Source organism: Hirundo rustica, chromosome 2 (genome assembly GCF_015227805.2).
Source record: "Hirundo rustica isolate bHirRus1 chromosome 2, bHirRus1.pri.v3, whole genome shotgun sequence".
Lineage (NCBI taxonomy): Eukaryota > Metazoa > Chordata > Aves > Passeriformes > Hirundinidae > Hirundo > Hirundo rustica.
This window is the reverse complement of record NC_053451.1, coordinates 78,330,369-78,351,602: the sequence shown is the minus strand read 5'-3', so window position 1 is coordinate 78,351,602 and position 21,234 is coordinate 78,330,369. Positions and strand designations below refer to the sequence as shown.

Genomic DNA, 21,234 nt, shown 5'->3' with positions numbered 1-21,234 from the left:
TTAGCCTGAAGGGCCAGGGAGGGGGCAGAAACATCATGCATACAAGGAATGTTTTTAATACCAATGAGCCACAGAGAGATGATTTTAACATACCTGCGGATCATCATCTTCTAGATCACTGAAGTCTGTCTGTGTCTTCAATAACAGCTGCATTACATCTGATGCATCCTGCATAAACTAGACACGGGAAACAACTATGTTTTTAAAGGCAAATTAAGATGCTACTTCTCAGAGACTTAAATGCTCACTTAAATCAAACTTTTTCAGGCATCCACATACAAAACTATACCAAGTTTCCTTTGAACTGCATAAATTTTGCTCCTGACACTGCCTAAGGCAAAAAAACCAAAACAAACCAAACCAAAAACTCAAAGAAAAAATTCTTGCTAAAAAATTCTTGCTTTCAACATTTTTCAGTGTGACAAGAATTACTTAAGCAAAAATAAGATTCTATTGCAAATTTGTGAAGCTAAGCAGCAATACTGTTTCAGAAACAGAAATATAAGCACAGAAATCAGCAACGATATATGTGTATGTTTAACAAGTCATTATATTAATTTAGTGCTAATACCACAAAAAAGACAAAGCATTTAAAAATATATTTAGACCATTATATAAAATCTAAACTTACCTTTTCTTTCCCAACAGCAAGACCAATTAGACTGATGCATTCAATAGTCTTTCCTCGTAGAAGTCTTAATTCCTTCTGAACAGCATTTTCAACAATGTGTTTTAAGGAGGGCATAAATAAATCATAGTAGGGAACAAACTTTTCCTCTACTGTATCCGCAACTGATGCAATTGAAGTCACAACTTGCTCCAAAACAAGCTTAGTGCCTTTCTGTATCAACTTGGAAAGAAGAAGAATGAAGTGTTATATTTCAAAAGCACAGATTTTACTTAAAAACATGCCAAATGTAAAAATCTGCTCTTACACATATACTAATTCTCGCCAGTTTAGACCAACATCAGTAGATCTGTATACTGGCTCATTTCTGAAGTCTTAGTTCAGCTATACTTATTCTGCCTATGTAACAAGGTTACCCTCCATCATACAACTTGTTCAGTGTATTATACCTCTTGTAATTTTATCACCATAATGGAATGAAGATGCTTCACTAGATTATCCAAATATGGAATAAGCAGTGACTTGGGACAATCTTCGGTGAAGTTTATGAGTGCTGCAGCTGCATGGGCTTGAACACGCTGGCTGCCTTGATCCTCCATGGTTTGCAGAAGAGCTCCGATCACCTGAGAAAGAAATACTCCTTTTCAGACAACAAGTTTTTGAAGGGGACATAAATTTACCTTTTTTTTTTTCTCTACTACTCTACTACTTGCCTTCTCATGAAATTTCTTTTGAAACCCAGGTGCAAAGTCAGTTGCCATTTGTCCAACAGCATTACAAGCGGCGTATCTTACTCTGGGATGCTGAAAAAGTATTTCAGTCAAACAGTTAACAAGCAGTCGTGAGAGCAGAAATGAAAACATTTTGAAATCATTATTAGAACTATACTCACAGGATCCTGAAGGAATAGCAAAACGAAATTAACGATTTCATTTAGAATTCCCTCCATCTGTTGGTGGCAACCTTCTCCAATGGCAGAGAGTGCCATCAAACCAGCATGCCTGTACTTCCAGTCAGCTACAGAAGAGTGAAAATGAAGTGTTACTCGTCTTGGAAACTACCAAGAACTACAAAGATGAATCACCTTTTCTTTGCAGGGGCTGGGGGACACAAGAGGAGGCAGAGTGAAGAACAGGTGATGGAAGGGAAGTTAATGCATCTACTCAATTTGTTAAATACTTTTCAATTTTCCTCATACATTCTTCCAGAGATGCACAAAAAATTGAGTGTCTAATCCAGGCCAAATACAGACCTAGAAAAAAGAATTCTTAACTGCTGATGCAAGTATGTACATAGTACTAATACCTGGAAACTGCATCTTAATTAAATGAGCTGACCAGGCAAACATCAGGACAGTATTTTTAATATTTTTATTTCCCTCTCCCCCACATTTTTTCTGTTTTAGTATCATCGGAAGAGCCCATATCTTCCTCAATTTAAAGGTCTAATGACTCAAAAAACACCTGAATTTTAAACAAATAAATGATTGGTACTAAACTTTTCAGCAGTTTTCTCAAGGCTGTAAGAAGAGTAACATTCCACTAATGATGTAAACTTTCCCCACTTCCAAGTCGTATTAGCTTATTCTCAGGGTAGTGGGTATTGTTGAAATGAAGCTTTCATGCCCCTCTCTCTTTTTTATTGAGTAAGATGTGAGAAACTCCAATTTCTTTTATTTCTTTTTTACAAAAATCTTTCTCTGTGCTAGAAATCACTGGGATTACAGAAGAGAAAACCAAAAGAATAAACAGATTTACCACATGACCCGTGGGAAAGGCATGTTACAGAACTTATCTCCCAAACAGCACAATATTTCATTATGGCTAGTAATATATTACATTCCTGGAATGAAGAACATCACAATTCATAGCAATAGAATCCTGACACTCAAGCTTCTGTCTGACCAGGATCGATGAAGTATCATCTTGACAAAAGGTACAAGAGGAAAAACTTCTTTTACAGTTCACTGGATGTCCTAATTAAGCCTACCTAATTAAGTCACCTTGTGACTCCCACTGCATTACTGTTAGCAGGTATCCCAAACTAATGAATCTACAAAATGAAACACAATCTTCTTTGGACCATCTGGCCACCCAACCAAAACTCCAAAGTCTTAAATTATTATTTCAATAACTATTTGAAAAGAGGGGATAGGAGAAGGAAAATTTGATTTCTGAGAGTACTGTCAAGTTTTAATCAAAGTGTCTTCATCTTTCCTCCCAAGTCCCTACCAGTGAGAGCTTCCAATCCAAGTAACATCTTTTGCATTTCCCTTCTCCAAAGAATATTAATGGTTATGGACAGCTCTGACCCACAAGAAAACAAGCATGAGGCATGAATTGTATGATCTCCCCTTCACAGGAGTCAGGTCTTTCAGTGATTAGACTCTACACTTCTCTGAATGTACTACAAAATTAGCAAATTGCTAGCCTAGAAGCTACCAACACTGGGTCAGGTTAGCTCATTTCATTAATAAAACTTTCTTTATTAAAAAAATCTGTTTTAATTCCAAACAGATTTTGTAAGTGTTCACACACAGCAGGTGCCACTTTGAGTAGCCCTCTGTTCCATACCCAAAATGCTAACAGCCTTTCTGGACTGGGTTTTAAACCACAAAGGCAGAAATAGTACCCAGAACTTCTGTGTTATCTTCTACTCCAAAGGCTCAAACCACAGGTCAAGTGAAAGCACATGAAAGCAATGCACAGTATTTTTTTGAATCACTGGCTGAGCAGGCATTACAGGTATTTTAAGAGGAAAAGAAACATAAAAAAGAACTGATAAGAATATATGGAAGCACCTCATGAAACAAGTATTAAGATCAACATACCAAAAAGACAGACTACCAATGGACCTCTGTCTATCAAATTCCAGGGAAAAAAAACCAACAATATTTCCTCTACGAACTGTAACATGTTAAAATTTCACTTAAATGCAGCACTTCTGAAGAAGCAAAAACACTGAGGTATGGAAAAACAAGTGGCACTTTAGACAAACTTAAGGCACTGTGAGTGTCTGTTTAGGGATTTAGAGAGAATATTTTGAAATAGAAAAATCCCAAATCTTCCCTTATTTTATGTAACTCCTAATGTTAAAAAAAACCCTGTATTTTTTTTTAATGACATCTCTGCTCAGCTGTCCATGTATCAGAAAAAAAAGTTGTAATGCACTCTATATAAGTTTAATAAATTGGTCTAAGAGAACTTTCAAATTCACAGCATTTACAGATTTTGCTGTTGAGATCAAAAGTGGAAATGTATTATAACATATCAAGTAGCTAAACACGAAGGCTTAAGAGGCACTGAAGTTCCTGGAAAGGACAGAATGTTAAAAAATAATAAAAGAAAATGGCAGTTACTTACGATTCTGAAGCATTTGCATAATATGTTCTTTAATCATAGGCAAAACAAGTTTCCCTCCAAGGCCACATGCCATCCTGTCCAGTGCACTCTCACCAGCCACTGCATTGCTAAACATCAATTACACAAATATCAGTGGTTTGACATCTACAATAAAACAAACAGTCCAACAGAGTGCTCTTCCCTGCAGTTCTAGTCTTCAAACTAGTGAAAACACGAGCCTCTTTAAGTAAACAAACCATACCCAAATCTAAAAACACACACAACAGTCACAAAATAGTTATTTACTATTCATTGAAACATTTGTTATCTGCAGGCCACTGATTAAGCCTACTGACAAAGAAACTTGAGTCTTACTAGCGCTAGATCTGAAGGTACAGACTGAATTACATAGCAGTTACACACACCTAGAAAGATGAAACTAAATTTGCAATGAATGAAGCCATAATACTGGCCATTGCCTTTTTGTCATGAGAACATAAACCAGTTCAGACTTGCTATGATTCAGGTGAATCAGTAGAATTCAAGCTTTGGCACACGAGACCTTTCTTGTATGGTTGTAATCAGTAGCATGGTCTCTTGTCAACGACTCAGGCAGAAAACGTCCACTCCAGGTGAGGAATTTGTGACCCTTGACCAGTTACAGAACTTAAAATAGCCCAACATTTTCTGTGCAAAATGATTTGTCCCATTCAATGGAATTATTCCCTACAAAGAAGGAAGAAAGTTTCCAGGACACAGATAACTACTGTTACAGTCTGGGTATGACTGGCAGAGTAGTAACTCAAGGTTATTACAGTCCATCCTAGACATCCATGATGATGAAAAAACTGAGTAATGGTCCAGAAAGGGATCAATCTGCCTCTTCTTTAAAGTTGCAGTCAGCTGGGTCAGAAATAGGTCTTCAAATTACTGTGCTTGAATCCTCAAGTCTCATTAAAGCCACAATCTAGAAACTCACATGTGGTGAACAAAGGTGATTGTGAAAAGATATTGACAGCATTATATTTGTTCCTCTCAGATCAGTCATGTTCAAATAAACAGACATATCACCAGCAGGACAATGGAGCATGGGCACATGGAGTTAAACAGGAGCAAACTCACTGAAGTTAACAACAGCTTTCATCTGAAATTCCATTCCTTGAGCTTTCTTCCCACCATTAATTCATGCATTCAGTTTCAAGAAATAAAGACAGTTTATCTCATAAAAATGACCACACATCTCCCTCTAATGTTTGCAGGCTTTTGCCAAGAAAAGAGGAAATTGGATTAATCTTTTCCTCCTTTAGAATTTCACTCCTTTATGAAGTCAGAGCAACAAAAAACTGGAAATGCTAAAGCATTCCCTGCTGCTTTGTGTGGGCTGACTCATATCCCCCTTAATCAGATCTGAACACACCCTAACTAGGGCGCAGCCTTACGATCATTAGCCTGCTCCTGGGACTGCACAAAAATTTCAGTCTTATGAAGCTACAAAGACTCAAGCACCAGGAGACATTAGCATGCACATGAGCCACTGAGCTCTCCAAAAAGGTGAGCTTCAATGGTGAGAGTGACCCTGTGAGAAGAAAAACTGCCCTCACACACAGGATCACCAGAAATCAGCTCATGTCCAGTAGTTTGTGTCTAAGCCTCAAGCTCTCCTATTACTTCGAGGGCCAAAGGAGCTCCTTCAGGCTAAGGCTGTCAAGCATAACTTGTTTTCTGATCTGTGCCCAGTCTACTTGTGACTTCTAACATAGAAAAGGAAAATTTTCATCACAAAATCCATAGGCAGCTAAGCTGTATTTAGAAGTGCAAAGTTACTCTGCTGACAATAAAGAGAAAATGGCATGCCTCAAGTGCATGATTCAGCATACTTACTAAGCTGCCTAAAGCAAGTCATCTGCATAAATTTCCACGCCCTGAAAGGCCTGACAAGGATATGAACTTGAATATTCTATTCCCCCTTGAAATTTTATTGACTGAAAAGATTCAAATACTTAACAAACCTGAATGTAGTGGCGGTGTCTGACACCTGTATAGCAAAACTTCAGCACTGAGGAAACAGGTTAGAAGGGTACGGTCTACTACGTGAGGGATAGAAGGAAAGACAGTTCACTTTCAATTTCATAATCAAAGTGAACTAAAAAGATTATTTCAAGTAAGGCAAAGATAAAATGGATTATTCCATAAATTCTTATGCATCAGTTCTACAGGTGTCTTTATATGCCTGCTACCTGTTAGAAGCTGCTTTACAGCTCAGGGTAAATGAACATCTATTCTATTGTCTGTTTTCCTGGGAAGATCTCTAAATGATCTGAGATAAATTGTCTCAAAACACTAATTACATATGAGTCTGCATGACCCAGGTATGTCAAAGAAGTGTCTAGACTGGTAAATGAACATCCATGTCTTTATAGAAGTGTGGAGATAGTTACCTCCTACACCTATTTCTGCTTTCTTCCACTTCACTCTAACAGTAGCTGGACAAGAGCAAATGTAACAGGATACTGTATGCAAACCACTATCTTAGTAAAAAGTTGGAGCAAACTACAAAGCACATAGGAATTAGCAAATCCAAATGACAGGACATCTTTAGATCTTTCTTGCCTAACACACAACAAGATAAGCTATTGCTAGCCACACCAAGGGATGTAAAATAATAGCAAAATTGTAGTATTTTTGGACTAGGTGAAATCCAACAAGGAACACTGCCATGCATGATGACACCCTTCCAAAATCATCTTTTTTCTAAAGCAACACATTTTCAAGGGTATAGATACAGAAAAATACAAAGAATTTGGTTGTGGAATGATTGAACAGGTCAATATGCTTCAACCTGGCTTCCATCTAACTTCAGGATTAGCCCTCAATTTAGAGGATTATGAGACACTGACTTCTGAACTGAGTAATATAAATGACAGAAAAAACAAAAGCTAAAGGCTTAAAAAAGTTACAACAGTACAAAACAGCAAACATGGGGACATGCAACTTTTCTAATTACAGCAAATATGAAAACTGAAATAATTTACTTCCTTGCTGAACACTACCTAAGTAACCTACAAATAAGCTACTCATGACTGAAGGAACAATATTACAATAGTTATTTGAATAAAGAAAAAGTGATGCACTACAGGCATTTGCATTCTGCACTTTAAATGTGCCTTTAGCCACAGCCTTGATAACACATTGAAACAACTGGTTTCATAATTACCTGTCAAAATCATCATCTGCAAGCTCATCTGCATTTGCCCAATCTTCATCTTCTTCCAAGTCAACCATCATTGTTAACATCTGAGGAACTGAAAAAAATCACTTTTAAACTCAGTCCAATCTCTTAAAAGAGATTCTCAAATAACAAGTATGAACTTCAAGTTTTCTCCTTTCAAACATTTTTGAAGAAAAACACCTTTTCTTCCAGTAGCAATGGTCTGTCACACTGCATCAACTAATTATCCAGAACTGATTGCCAGAGAAGTATTTTCCGAACATTCAAATTGAGAGTAAAAAAATCTTGAGTGTCTAAGTTACCAAGACTCAAAATATCATGGCAATTATAAAAAGCAAATTCCTTAATAAAGTCTATATTCTTGAAAGAGTTAAAAACTGTATTATATGCCTTTAAGAACTCTGATATACTTCCTTAATTTTTCTGAAACTCTGACATCATCCTTTGAACATTTACTAATGAAAGAGTATTAATTATGAAAGAATACTAGTGAACCCTTAGTTTTATTAACAGAATAAATTTTGTTAACTATTTATACAGTGGTCACTTAGCATAAAGCTTTTCTCTTACAATGAGGCCGTGGTTTAGAACTTGAGATTTTCTTTTTCCCACCAAATGCAAATTTTTCTTTTGTATAATGAACATATCTTGCACATTATAATCCACCAGTTTTCTGCTTCCACCTCTGTAGATTGATTCTGTCCATTCTTCTCATTCTATGTCTTTAAAGAAACTATTACACAATCTCATCACAGCATTAAACTACGGTGCAATAAGCATCACCTATTACGAGTTCTCACAGGAGGAAGGAGCACAGTGGTTTCTCCACTCTAAGTCTGCAGAAGTTGCTGTGCCCTTGAAGCACAAGGAGTGAAAAGTCTACCTTGCACTTTCAGAGCAAAGTAAGGTGCTCTTAAGCACTTCTTTACTCTGTATTACACACCAATCACTCAGAGAAGTTGTTTGAATTTAGTATCATTTATGCAACAAAGTTTCACTTTGACCTGGAAACAAAAGGTTTCAGTCAAATACTCAACCTCTGACCTTTAACAATCTTTTTAGCACAGCCTACCACACATCTTGAAGACAGCCATCACAGGTAACTACCCTTTACAGCAACCTACCTGAAAAATTAGTTAAGCACCCAGTAACTGTTCATGCTGCTAATGAGATTTACTGGAACTGATCAAGTAAACAGCAACTGCTGAATTTCATAATATACCTGCACTATTGTAATCTACCACAGAGGCAACACCCTAAGCAAATTCACCACCACACATCTGGACAGATGAGAAACTTCTGGTCAACTGATGACAGAAAAATGTACTGCTCACTGACAGCACAAGTATCAAAAAAAGATCAAATTATGGATTTATTTGCTTGATGTGGGTATGTATTTTCAGACAGAGAATCTTCTGTGGCCTCAAAAACCTCCAGAGGGCTTTTACATACTACCAAGATAGCTTAACAGACACTATGATCTCTCTAGCAGGATGCCCACATGTCAGTTTTACATACACTCATAAGACCTCAAAAAATTGCCAAAGTATTACAGTCCAGAAGATTTTTAGACACAGACATGCATAAGTACACACATGAGAACCATGGATTGTCACAGTAGCTATGCAATATGGAAGACAAACAACATCTAACATAAGTGCTCTGTGGCTCCAAAAAGTCATGTCAGTGTTTGTTGCTACTAACAAACAAGGCTGAGAACAAACTCATCCAATGCACTCTGGTCATCATTATATCTAGAACATACAACATCTTGTTTTTTCTTGATGTTTTACATGAATGTGGCTACCAGTAAGTGTAGTTTCACGAAGAGTTTTCCAAAAAAATGTAGAGCATGTATAGAAATTCCAACATTGTCCCAATAAGCCCTCAAAATTTAATTACTGCCAATATATAGACTCTTACAAACAAGTTAAGCATAAGCCCACTAAGCCTGCTTCTTATCAGAGCAATAAAACTCTCTGCAATCCTGTGAGCTCAAGAGGGGAAGTCTTAATCCAAGTGGATTCCTGAGTAGCTAATTGGCACAGGACACACAGTCCTAAACCAGCACTGTGCTCAGTAAGATCAGCACAAGATGACAATTTTAAGTCCCAGTTCTAGTTGTGAATATCAAGTGATCTAGCAACTTCTCAGTTGAATGAAAACAGAAAGCCTTTTAAATTAAGACACAAAGCCAAGTCAAAATCAGTCTTTTTGTTACCTTTTTATCATTTTCTGAACACAACAGCTTTACCAGTTCTGCAAAATAAATGTCTTTCTCCTTAGTGATATGTTAATCATAAGACTAATTTTATGAGGAATTGTAAATGAAAGGCATTTCATTCCCATACGGTTCTTTACCTTTATAGAAGTATTTAATTCCTAAACAGCAACTAGCGACCCCAAATAGTAGGAATACAATCGTAAGAGGCAAGAGGTGCTTCTCTTCTGAACAAATAAGAAGCTTGTAATGATGTGGGGGTCAGCAAGTGTAAAGCACTAATAATTCCAACAAGCTACAGGATGGAGTGAAAAGAAAGCATTCTGAAAACTTACAGATTTCAAAATATGTTCTGAAGAACCTCTTCCAAACTATTCTACTAGCAAACAAAACTCTCATCAATATTTTAGACACTTAAGCCAAGCAGATCCAGTTTACAACATTGTCCAAAAGAAGTTTTATAATTTTAGTGACACGCATACAACTTTTCTCAAGTTGAGCACCCAGCAAAACTGTAGTATTTTTGAGCTGAGCACACAGCAAAAATTGCCTTACATGCAAGTTTCAGAAAAAAAGCAAGAATCTCTACAAACACAAGTGTGACAGGGAGAAGCAGGTTACTCTGCTGTGTCAGTGCCCCGATCTAGTCAAAGAAAGTGTTTAAAACAAAGAAACACCAGTGCAAACAGCATTGATCTGGGGCTGCCCAGAAGACATTTATTTTTAGCATTTCAAATAATAATAATGCATGATTTAAAAAGTGCCTCTTCAAAGACTTTACCATCCACATGTTAAATAGACTCAATAGATTATTTCTATGTATTTATGCCAGCATCTGATTTTTTAATTCACAGCTTTAACTCACCACTGATGCTCAACATGCATGCATACTGAATTCCTTCAGTCTTGACTTGCCAGCACCACAGAGTATCTGGCCTACATACCAAACTCCAAACGTAGAACTTAAGAACTAAATGTCTTTGGTTTTTTTTTTTCATTACAGTAACATTTTCCAAAGCCAGCAGAAAAGTATGCCAGTAGTGTTTTCCTTGGAAACATCTAATAAGAGTCCACTGTATTTTTATTCAAATTTTGGGTGCTGCATAGCCACAGATTCATTTATGAACAGTCATAATAGGAAGATGTTACTCCATTAGGTGACACTGAATTGAGTTTTCTTAAGTTATGAGCACCAGCAAACTCTCAGTTGGATGTGGTTTTGCCACTGAGCAACAGCAAAGTCAATTTAATACTGCAAAGGATGACTGTTTCAACAAAGAAAATGAGGAAAATACTTACTGGCTTGTGCAATAATATTTGTATGTCTCCTCAGCATAGCAGCAGCAGTTTCTGACAAGGCCACAATTACTTCAAGTGCCAACTGACGCTGCATGTTACTGAGACTGGTATCTGCACACAACTACAACCCAAAAGATTAGAGGAGATGGTTAGAACAGAAGTTTTGGGGTGGAAAAAGTGATTCTTTAAAAACATTCCTAGCTTTACCTTCAGAGTTAGTTGCAAAGTAGCTTCTAAATGAGGTCGTAAATACTTGGGAACAGAATCTGCAATTTCTACAAGGGATTTCAGAACAGAATCATCATTTTGGTAGCAGGAATCATTTAGAGCCTATAAAAAGATAAGATTGAGATAAGATTAAATAAAAACAAACAACATTATGAATAGGACCAGTGTTATAGAAGGAATTTCATTAATTGTATTCTTGTTTCTCTGAACAGTCTCATTTAGCATTCGTAGCTAAGTAGCCAAAGCCTTAGGCCACAAGAACTGACCAGAGTAAACTTTTTGTTAAAACTAATGCTTCGAACAATGAACTAGCTGATTCCAGCAGATACAAGCAGAATGAAGAAAATAAGAATCAAGCAGACAATTCCAAGAGACAATTTATCAGAAGATCAGCCCTGCCACAGTGAAAACCAGTAGGAAATCAAGAGACCACCAACCACAAGTAAGTGGCTGGGGACTGGGCCACCAGTGGCACACGTACAGTTGGGAGACATGAACTGGGGTAGGGATCCCTCTCTGGAGGCACCAGCTGAAGTTGTAACCTGAGAACTAATAGAATTTGATCAATTAGAAACCTTCACTCCAACTTTCAGCAGCATCCCAGGGTCAGACCCTGCTATGGTGACCTGTGTGCATAAGTCCGTAACAGGATACCATGCAGCTTCCAAAATGACAAGTTTTCTACAACTAAGTTATGGCTCATGATATTCAAATGTAACACTGCAATCAGAAAGAACTGAGGTCACACATCAGAGGCTCCAACATGCAAAACCACTAAGTTCTGACAACAACTTTAAAATCCATTTAAAAGAAAGTAACTCTGCCCAAAAGAAGGAAAATTATCCTAACTCCTCTTCTGCCTGTTATGTGAGAAAAGTTTTGTATAGCTTATGCTTATAAACACCAGGAACCACAAGATGAAAGAGGTTTCTTCCAGACGTCTTTTGAGTGCCACCAAATTAAAGCAGACCTTTCAGCCTTCAGTCATAGACATGGAAAAGAGAAAAAGAAATCAAGCATTTTGCAACTATCTTTCCTAGCACATATCCACATTCTGAAAAGTAATTTAAAACTTACTTTTAACTGATCAGGGTGATATTTTAGTGCCAAAACAGAACACTGTTATTCAATGGTGTTATAATCTAGAGGTAAACAAAGCTCCAAAGAAAAGTCTTTACACTCACTTCTGAGGTTTTGAAAGGAATTTTCATTAGCAAAATATTTTGTATTCCTAATGTTGAAACACTTTTTGCAGTGAGTAACTAAGTGATTTTTAATATTTAAGTCTACAATTCAAATTTTTGATAATGGCACTTACATAACCCATGCTTTCAACACAGAAACAGCATCTTCTAGTACCAGAAATGTCCTGAAAAAATCTGTCACAGTAAAGGCTTTTTGGTCTAACAGCGACAACACCCTCTGATTCTCTCAAAGGACAATGTAGTATTTACTGGAATTTTCTGCAATACTGTGTCTTATATCCATTGCAACTCTGCTAGTTTTTTAAAGTGAGACTGATTTTCTGAAGAAAGCAGCTTGAAGTAAAAAGTGAGCCCTAAAAGGCAGAGGTACTTTTCTGTAGTATCAAACAACATCCAAGGAAGTCAGTGCAGTTCTATCTGCTTTTACCTCCCTTTGCAAGAGAAAGCTCTGGGTGAAGTTTCAATTGTCAGTTTTGGGAGCTCAACTTCCAGCATAACCACTATAGATCTTGTACTGAAAGGACTGATATGCCAACACAAAATTTTATTTTTAGCTTTTTTACCACGTCAGTATTTCAACAAAATGAATTTCAACAGCAACAAAAAAAGCATCCAACTGTCTCCAAAGGTCACTCGTCACTATTCTAACACATTCCTATTTATAAACTTGGATCTTCATATCCATCTTGTGTTACCACAGCCAGAAAATCTAGTTCTTCTTGCAGTAAGTACTTTAAAAAGACAGATTTCATAACACAGCTCTGTGCTCGGTATTTGCAAAGGAAAGCTTGCAAATGCGAGCCAAGTGCATGTGTTGTTACAGTGTCTAAATAGCGTAATAGTAGCATTGAAAGTCATAGTGCACAGAGTGGGCTATTAGCCCAAAATCTAAAACCCACATTCTTTTTAAGTGCCACACATTAAAACAAACGGTGTGACCACCCAAAACCCTGCCTCCCCACCACTTACACAGTACTGTGTAGCCAAGGTCCTCTCGGGCAGTTACAACATTTAAAATCATTATTGACAAAGGCACAGACAGGGACTAACCACCAAATAGAGACTTCAATATCAAAACACTTAACTTAGCCCTACATTATATTACACTATAGCCCATTTTCAAGTTCAGATGATTTGAATAAATTGCTCTCTGTTTGCATTTAAGATTGAGCAGAATTCCACCAGTTGCAGATGCCAGTAGATTTGGCAAAATTTTTCTTCAGCTTGCCACAAAGCACACGCAGTTTACAGCTCACACTGTCAACAGGAACCTGCTGTTCTGACTGTAGTGAGAAGTCTGTCTTTAATGTAAATTTAGCCTAATTTAAAATCACCAGAAATTCACTTCCTGTGTTATCATATCAAACTTAGTTGCTTCCACTGTTTCTTGATATAGAAAGGGAAGTGTACTGTGAAATTGCCATCCTTCAGAATTCAAACCATTTCTGTCTCTGGTTTGGTTTACAACAGGCAGAAGTAAATAACCTTACACTAGAATTTCAACTTTTTCTCAAATTCATCCATCCAAGAGATCTAATCTAGCCTCAGAAATTATATGAAGCTTAAAATGGCCTTTTATTTGCAATTTCCTAATTTATCATTTCTACAGACTCTTGTTCTCAGTCTGAGAATCTATGTTCCGAATAACTCTATGCTTTCCTCTAATGTAAAGAGATACAAGATATCACAAATCTATGAACTCCTCAATTACAGATTACTTCAAATCTCAGGGTAGGCCATTTTTAAACTATATTTCAATATCATGGTTAATTTAAAAGCTGTATTATTTTGACCTATATACCTTAGAAAGAATTCTAACTCATTTATCTCTGTAACCCTGCCTAAGTTGATCAGCACTGAGCCATTTTTTTTAAAACCCTATCAATTATCCTCTGTTCGCAAAATTACTTATTAATCTCCACTTCATCTTGCTGGTGACTGCTGTCTGGCCAAAAGGCTCAGTTTATTCAGGTCTCACCAAAATTCACAAATTTGCAGACCAATAATTTACATCTGGATGTAGTCAATGCACATTAAGTGTTGCTTGGTTTCTTACCTGCAAGATTCCAGGTAGCAAGTCTGCAAAATGTTTAAGAAGGGGAGCATTGAGCTCATTAGCAAGCACAAATGCAGCTGCAGCTCTAGCAGACAACGTTTTGATCTAAAAGACATGATTGGAAAAATAAATGTGAAAAACTAGTACTGAAACATGCCTCTGCTAGTTTTTAACACGAGATTTTAAATTTTACTGTAAATTAAGGTAAAGTGATAATGAAGACCATCAGCATCTATTTTGTCTACAATACAAAAAGTTTAACGTAGGAGCCAGCAAGTAGTCCCTAGTTTTGGTTTTTGTCTTAGTGGTTTTCATTTAATGAAAGAAAAGAGGAAAAAACCCATTGTTTTCAACTTCCATCAAAACTTCAAATGCGCACGCAAGTGTCGGTCTCATTTTTCATGAAGTGTGATCTAAGTGTTTAAGACATGCTTCTTTAAAAGCATGACTTGTGGTACTTTAGAAAATGTTATTCAGTTGACTTTCAAAGGTCAGAAAAAGTAATCCTTGGGGGAGCAGCAAACTGAACCCATATATCACAGCAGGGTTTCCTATCCTTGCCCAGCATTTTCCACAAGAGAAATATTTTCAAAGTACAATTCTCTGCACAAATCAATTAATCTGAAGCCTTCCAGAAAAGCAAGGCTTGCTTACACACCCTTAGAGCAAAACATGCACAAACAGTGCAAGGAGCTGTTGTATATTCAGAACTTTGAGATGTACCATACTCTAGGTAGAGACAGGACAAAGTTACACTGTTAAACACAAAGGCCAGAAAGAGAATTTAACAAGGAGTTTCTGACCTCTCAATGCTGCTGGCTAAAACCTCTCTTCTTGGGACCACTGCAACTGGGTTTCCCCAAACATAACTAGGGAAGAAAATGGGTCTAAGCAACGCAGATATGGGCAGTCAGCAGCTTTAGCACCACAAAAGGGTCTGAGCCTTTGGTTTTGCAGCAGGCACAATCAAAACTCCGTATGTGCAGCAGTTTCAGGTAATGCAATTCTCTGGTTAAATTCTATGGTTTAATCCTTATGTTTGAGATTACTGCACTGAGTTTCTATGCTCAGAACATACTAAAATCCCGAAAGAACATAACGGTCTTACTGAGGGATGCTCCTGATCTTGCATACACTGAACCAGCATTCTCTTAATGACATCCAAATAGTGTTGCTGTTGATTCCCAAAAATCCCAGGAAAATTCCTAAGGATAAGACCAAAACATTAATAAAAATTCACACAAGTTAAGGTTAAACTACTATTTCAAACTTATCCATTAAGTTATAGATTGTAACTGTACATGTTTGAGTTAAGTAAGCCACTACATGAGAAAATAAATAAATATGATTGCTAGTTAATTACATTGTAACAGTTTTTCTTTTATTTTCAGTCGTGATTTGGCTATCCTACAAAAATGTAGCTTACCAGAAAATATGTAGAGCAGCCTCACGCAGTCCCACATTCTGAGAGCTAACAGAGTCAAATAAGAATTTCAGAACTTCTGGCCACTGGTTGTTGCCATCTTCATCTACATCAAACACAACAAAGTTTTGGGATAAACAAACTTCAGAACGGTGAGATATCAATTGTGCAGGAAAACCAGTCATCACTGACTCCCTGATCTGAAGATGTGCCTAAGTCACAATGTAAAATATTGTGAGATATTTAATCTAAAAACACTCCAGAACAGAAGGCGATCTCTGTTTACTGCTATATAGCAGCAGTCAAAAAAAGAAACAGATGAAATGTTCAGCATAATCCACGACAATTTACATGGATCTGGATTTATAAACCTCAATACAATCTCACCTAAACTCAAGCAATTTAAAAAGCAGAGTTTAAGAATCTTATTTTTATCTGGTCAAGGATAGTGTGAGCAAATATTAGGTTCTATCATAGGCCACTGAATCAGTTAGCACAGAATGTGCAAATGTCTAAGCAGGACTAGAGAACAAAAGATACAAATACAACTACTATCAATACATAAACATTTTACTACAGTATCAACTTATATAAATAAAGTACCTATTAAATTCCTGGCCAATTCAGCGACTATGTCACATATTTTCTTTCTCATAGTGGACTGCGCTTCTAACTGGATAAAGAGCAGCAATTCACTCTTGACTGACGACTGATCCTCAGGTGACAGAGCTGGATAAACTTCTTCAAATGCAGATGACAACAGGCGGCGCAGAAGGACAGCTGCCATCTGCCGAGCCTGTTGAAGGAGAAGTGTGTGTGTGTTAAAGTATTTGATATGATAAACATGCTCCTACAAGGGAACATCAACATCATGCTTCCAAATGACACTTCCATTGCGTACTTCTTTGGTGAATGAAACACCTCTCAAGCAACAGATGACAATAATGACAGTAAAAAAAAACATGGTAAAAAACCATCAGTTTACAGCCACGTTTCTGACACAGCCATTCAAAGAAATAATCACAGTACTGAGGTATTCAGGTGTTTTCTACAGCTGAACCTCAGACATATTTTGTGGCAAGTTAAGAACTTAGCTGTGTTATTGAAAGATCCTTAAATCATTAATTCTTTCTATTTTAAATGGCCTCATGAGGTCGGTATAATCCAGACAGGTTTTTCTGGATTAAAAAGTGATTTTTTGAGGCAACTTTGTCAGTTAATTAACCTGTAAATACTCCTTTACTTTCTCAAACAACTAAACTTAAAGCTAAAGATTCAGGAACTTACAGTTCAAATGTGGCAAATAAAACTCTTCTCTGAACAAAAAGCCACATATGCAAAAAGAAAATCCAAGTCAAAACAAAGCTTTCAGAGTTTTGCAGGCCTATGATGAAACTTTTCTCTTTAAACTTGAACTTAAGCATAGGAACCTCAATATCACATATTACAATCTTGTTTCCGGTATGCGTACACCTATTTTACAACAGCATCATTTACATATCCATATTTATTTACAATTGTACAAGAACTAGAAGCAAAAACATGGCTTAGTAATTCAAAATTAATAGAGCAACACATGCAGTAAAGGCAAAAAGACAAACGAAGCTCTCTGAATAATTTAACAGAATGTTCACCAACCAGTGTTTAAGGAAACACAGTAATTAAAAATCACCACCCAAACTTCTAAAGTTTAACACATGTATCAAAAACCTATGAACTAAATTCTCACAAAAAGATAATCCAAACTCAATTTTCCCTAAGATATTCTTATTTAATGCGCACCTGAATGACAAACAGTTTTACTTATAAGCCTTTGAAATTCAAAACTGTTCAATGAGCAGCAAAAGTAATCAACTCCAATTTCTCAATAACATTACTATGGCATACCCTATAGATCTGAAACACAAACTGCTGCAAAGTGTCAACCTCTAACATACCCTGTAAATATCAGGTATTGCTAGAACATCACCCAATGTACTATTCTTATGTTCTGCAGTCTCCAGACTCATTGTGTCTTCTTCGAATCTACCCAGCTCCCTCTTGTACAGCTAAAGAGTAGTGCACACAAAGTGTCTCTATACCAGCAGAAGGAAAGAAGAACTGGACCCAACTCTTCATCATTCCTTCTCTCTTCACCATCTCCAGTGTGGACTAAGGCCACCACATATGTAGGATTAGCTCTTCTCTAGCAGATGTAAGGAAGGCAGCAGGTGAACAGTCACAGCGCCCACCTGTGCTGTAGTTCCCATCAGAAGCCGAGATTCTCTAGCAATAGGCATGGGGAATGTGAGTTCAGAAGGACGTTCTTCCCTTACTGCCTGTGGGAATCTCACTAACAATGTGTCCCAAAAGCTTTGATGGTACTGCAGTATAATGGTATCTTTCCTTCTCCCATCCCTTGGAGCACCGATATTGGGAAAGATTCATTTTTTCCTCATTAGCATGTTAAACTTACCTAGAAATGCATTGAGTGTGGAGCAAGTTCACTGGGACTAAACACAGCACAAACTCTGGTATTATGTCTTCCCTTACTCAGGGCATTGTGTTTCAGTGCACATTTATTTCCTGACGTCTGATAATGACTGAACTCGCATTATAGTACGTTCTTTCATGAAGTAATAACAGGTGGACAGACAGGGAATAGAGGTGGAGGCTACATGCTTTAAGATCAGCATTACCTGAATTATCTCCTCGTTATAGTTACTAGCTTAGGAAAAAAAAAACCAATCCCCAAAATCCCTAAAGCAAATTCAATTGCTTTAAGGAGTAACAAATTACTAACTGACTTCTAATAATTAAAAAAAAAAAAAACATTTTCCTGAGCAGATATTCATTTACATGTGAAAACTATCATTGTCAATTTAATTATGACGAACATGGCTGGATTAATGGCACCTCCAGGGCTGTTTCTTCTACTCTAGGAAAGAATATACATATTTTTCACACACCTCAAAGGTTCTTTTATATTTAAGTATTTCAAGATATGTACTCAAACAAGCATTTTAAAATCCTGCAATTTAGTGGCAATAGCTTTTAATGAGGAGAGGAACAATATAAAGCATACATCCCCAAAGAAGGAATTCCAGCTACCAATGAAGCACAAAGAGAGTACATTTTTTCCCAGCATTAGGTCTTCTGCAAGTCTAAATTACTGAGATGCTCACATACAACTGAAGTGTTAAAAGTTATTAATATAAAAAGTAGACATAATTCTCAAATTTCAACATACTGCTTCTGATAAGTAGAACTTATAGGGTGTTAAAAATGTTTTAGGATTTTAGGGATGACAGAAACAAGGCACAAGAAGAAAATCAATTTGCTGAGCAGGGCAGCAGCAGAATCACGAACAGCAATGTGGAACACCACGCTCTCCTCTGATATTCAAAGCATCCACATAACCCTACATATTTTATAAGAAAAAAGTCTGACTATCTTGTGTAGCACCGTCATTCTGAATTTTATTTTTGTTTTATTGCTCCTTTCAAGTCCTTAAAGAGGAAAACATGCAGGGATGGAAGTAAAGAACACTTAGCATATGGTTCCAAGATGGACATGCACAATATCATTAAGAGATCTAGTCCTATGTGGAATTCAAAGCACGGAGAGCCCAAGGTCCACAGAAAACTCAAAGGCAGAACTTGGGCTGCCTTCCTCCCCAAAGGCCGAACAAGAAGCTGTCCACAACAGCACTCTCCAGACTAAGAAATGCATCCCTTCATGTGACAATATGGGCAGAGGTCAGGGAGAGGTCAGAGCCCTCCAAGAAGGCTGTGAGTACAGCCGAAACAGTTTTACAGAGCATTTGTTGTTTTATCAGTCATCTGCAAATTAGGACACAATCAAAACCTGCCAATCCAGAGTTAACCAAGAAAAAACAAAAGCAGGAGAAAATGAAGAACTTCTGCTCTTCTCAAAGATTTACGTGGTAAATCAAAACTGCAAAGTAAAAGGCTAAAATATCTAAGAAAAGTCCTAGGAATAAAAGGAATCAAATAAACTGTAAATATATATCCTCTTTCTGTACAGCCCTTTAAAATGTGGTTGCACAGAAAGTAGAGTCTAAACTTTTTAACAGTGAGACTACAAGTGTCGGAAGTAATGACAAGCCCCTCCTCAGACTGAGGTGTACAAACTTGCACATCACATGGCACAGAAGTGTTCTAACTGCTAAGTCAGATGCTTCCCTCCGCTTCTGTGAACTGAGTTACTTTGCCATTAATGCAAACATTAGCATTAGCTACATGGTGTTTTCTATGTCAAATGCAAGGAAGCTCGATCTGCACCCGTGTTCTTCCATTTAAATGCCAAAACTACTGGGTTGCAGAGGGAGGATTTCCCCAACTGCTGTCTGAATAGTCCTACAAATCTTGTACTCTCTACAACACAGACACTCAACCCATGCAAACAGGATGGGGTATTTTCTTCAGCCTAATTTTCCTGCAAGGAGGTAAACCTGTACGGAGGTTTCAGGATGAAGAGGGATCTGAACCCAGCTTTCACATAGCCTGGACAAGGCATGTTTAAAGTTCTGAAGCTCCTTCCAGTGTCCTGTGTTTGGTGGCACTGGTATATTCAGTGTTCTCAGAGGACACATAAGAGGGACAAAGTTGGTGACATGCAATATTCTGCTCAGCATTTACATCTCTGTAAAACATATGCAGAAGCTACCTGTTGATACCAGCAGCATATTAAACATGCGCAGAATGTTTATATGCAGTGTTTAGATTGAGCATGGGGATTACTTCACTTAGGCTCTAATTAGGCTACTAAGTAGTTGGATTTACAAGGAAGAGGTTGCAGATTTTATTAATCAGGATTTTTTGAGTTCAGCACCTAACACTTACTTATGTTAAGAGCTAACACTTAAACCTTTCTTTGATTAATCCATTGGTGGAATTAAATCTCAAATTATTCTACAAATGTTAGCCTTTAATGTCTTTGGCAAGAGTAACTTCTACAGGTGAAAAGCTTTTTTTGTATTTTGCAAGCTGAAATCCAAGTCATTGGCAAGATTCCTAAGTTTTATACTGGGCTATTTCCTTAGCTGATTTAAAGAGAATAAAATCAGAAAACACATGAAAAAAGTATTTATTTACACTTTGTAGTAACACTGCTCTACACTTTTCTATCATTTGAAACATCTCAGAGGAACAGCAAGGAAAACTAGACACCTCTTATGCAACCAGCTGCTAGTATAATATTGAAGGAGTCTGTCAGAAGAACACAACACTGTAGATCGATAACCATCACTATGGCTAAGCTGATACTTTCTTAGCATTAAAAAGCACAAATGGCAAGTAACTCTACATTGAATAATCTGCCAGAAGAGATTGTTTTCCATAGAGAAACAGCACACTTGTGCTCTTACAATATTGTTAAGAAATTAAGTGACTCTAAAATTTGTAATATCTTGAAAGTTTATTAGCTCTTCACTATGCATATCCAAGTGAATAATAGTTTTACCAGTAAGTACTTTAACTGATTTCCTAAGTTGTAAGCCTTACAAAACTAAGGAGTAACTAAAAGGTGCCCTTACTTTATGCCCAGATTAAAAAAATATGTATAATGTTTAGACTATTCTCTACTCATTCCATATCATTGCTA

General features: G+C 37.0%; 1 protein-coding gene across 1 annotated transcript in view; it reads right to left on the bottom strand.

Annotated features, from left to right (window-relative positions):
• Positions 1-21,234, bottom strand: part of IPO5 (importin 5) — a 45,061-nt gene that overhangs the window by 18,330 nt on the left and 5,497 nt on the right. Inside the window, exons 3-15 of the mRNA XM_040054787.2 lie at positions 16,234-16,426; positions 15,634-15,736; positions 15,316-15,412; positions 14,208-14,312; positions 10,926-11,048; positions 10,719-10,839; positions 7,184-7,271; positions 3,991-4,097; positions 1,521-1,645; positions 1,342-1,431; positions 1,078-1,251; positions 632-850; positions 94-177 (exon numbers count right to left, since the gene is read on the bottom strand). Of these exons, the coding sequence (XP_039910721.1) occupies positions 94-177; positions 632-850; positions 1,078-1,251; positions 1,342-1,431; positions 1,521-1,645; positions 3,991-4,097; positions 7,184-7,271; positions 10,719-10,839; positions 10,926-11,048; positions 14,208-14,312; positions 15,316-15,412; positions 15,634-15,736; positions 16,234-16,426 (1,629 nt within the window). The remainder of the gene's footprint in view (positions 1-93; positions 178-631; positions 851-1,077; positions 1,252-1,341; positions 1,432-1,520; positions 1,646-3,990; positions 4,098-7,183; positions 7,272-10,718; positions 10,840-10,925; positions 11,049-14,207; positions 14,313-15,315; positions 15,413-15,633; positions 15,737-16,233; positions 16,427-21,234) is intronic.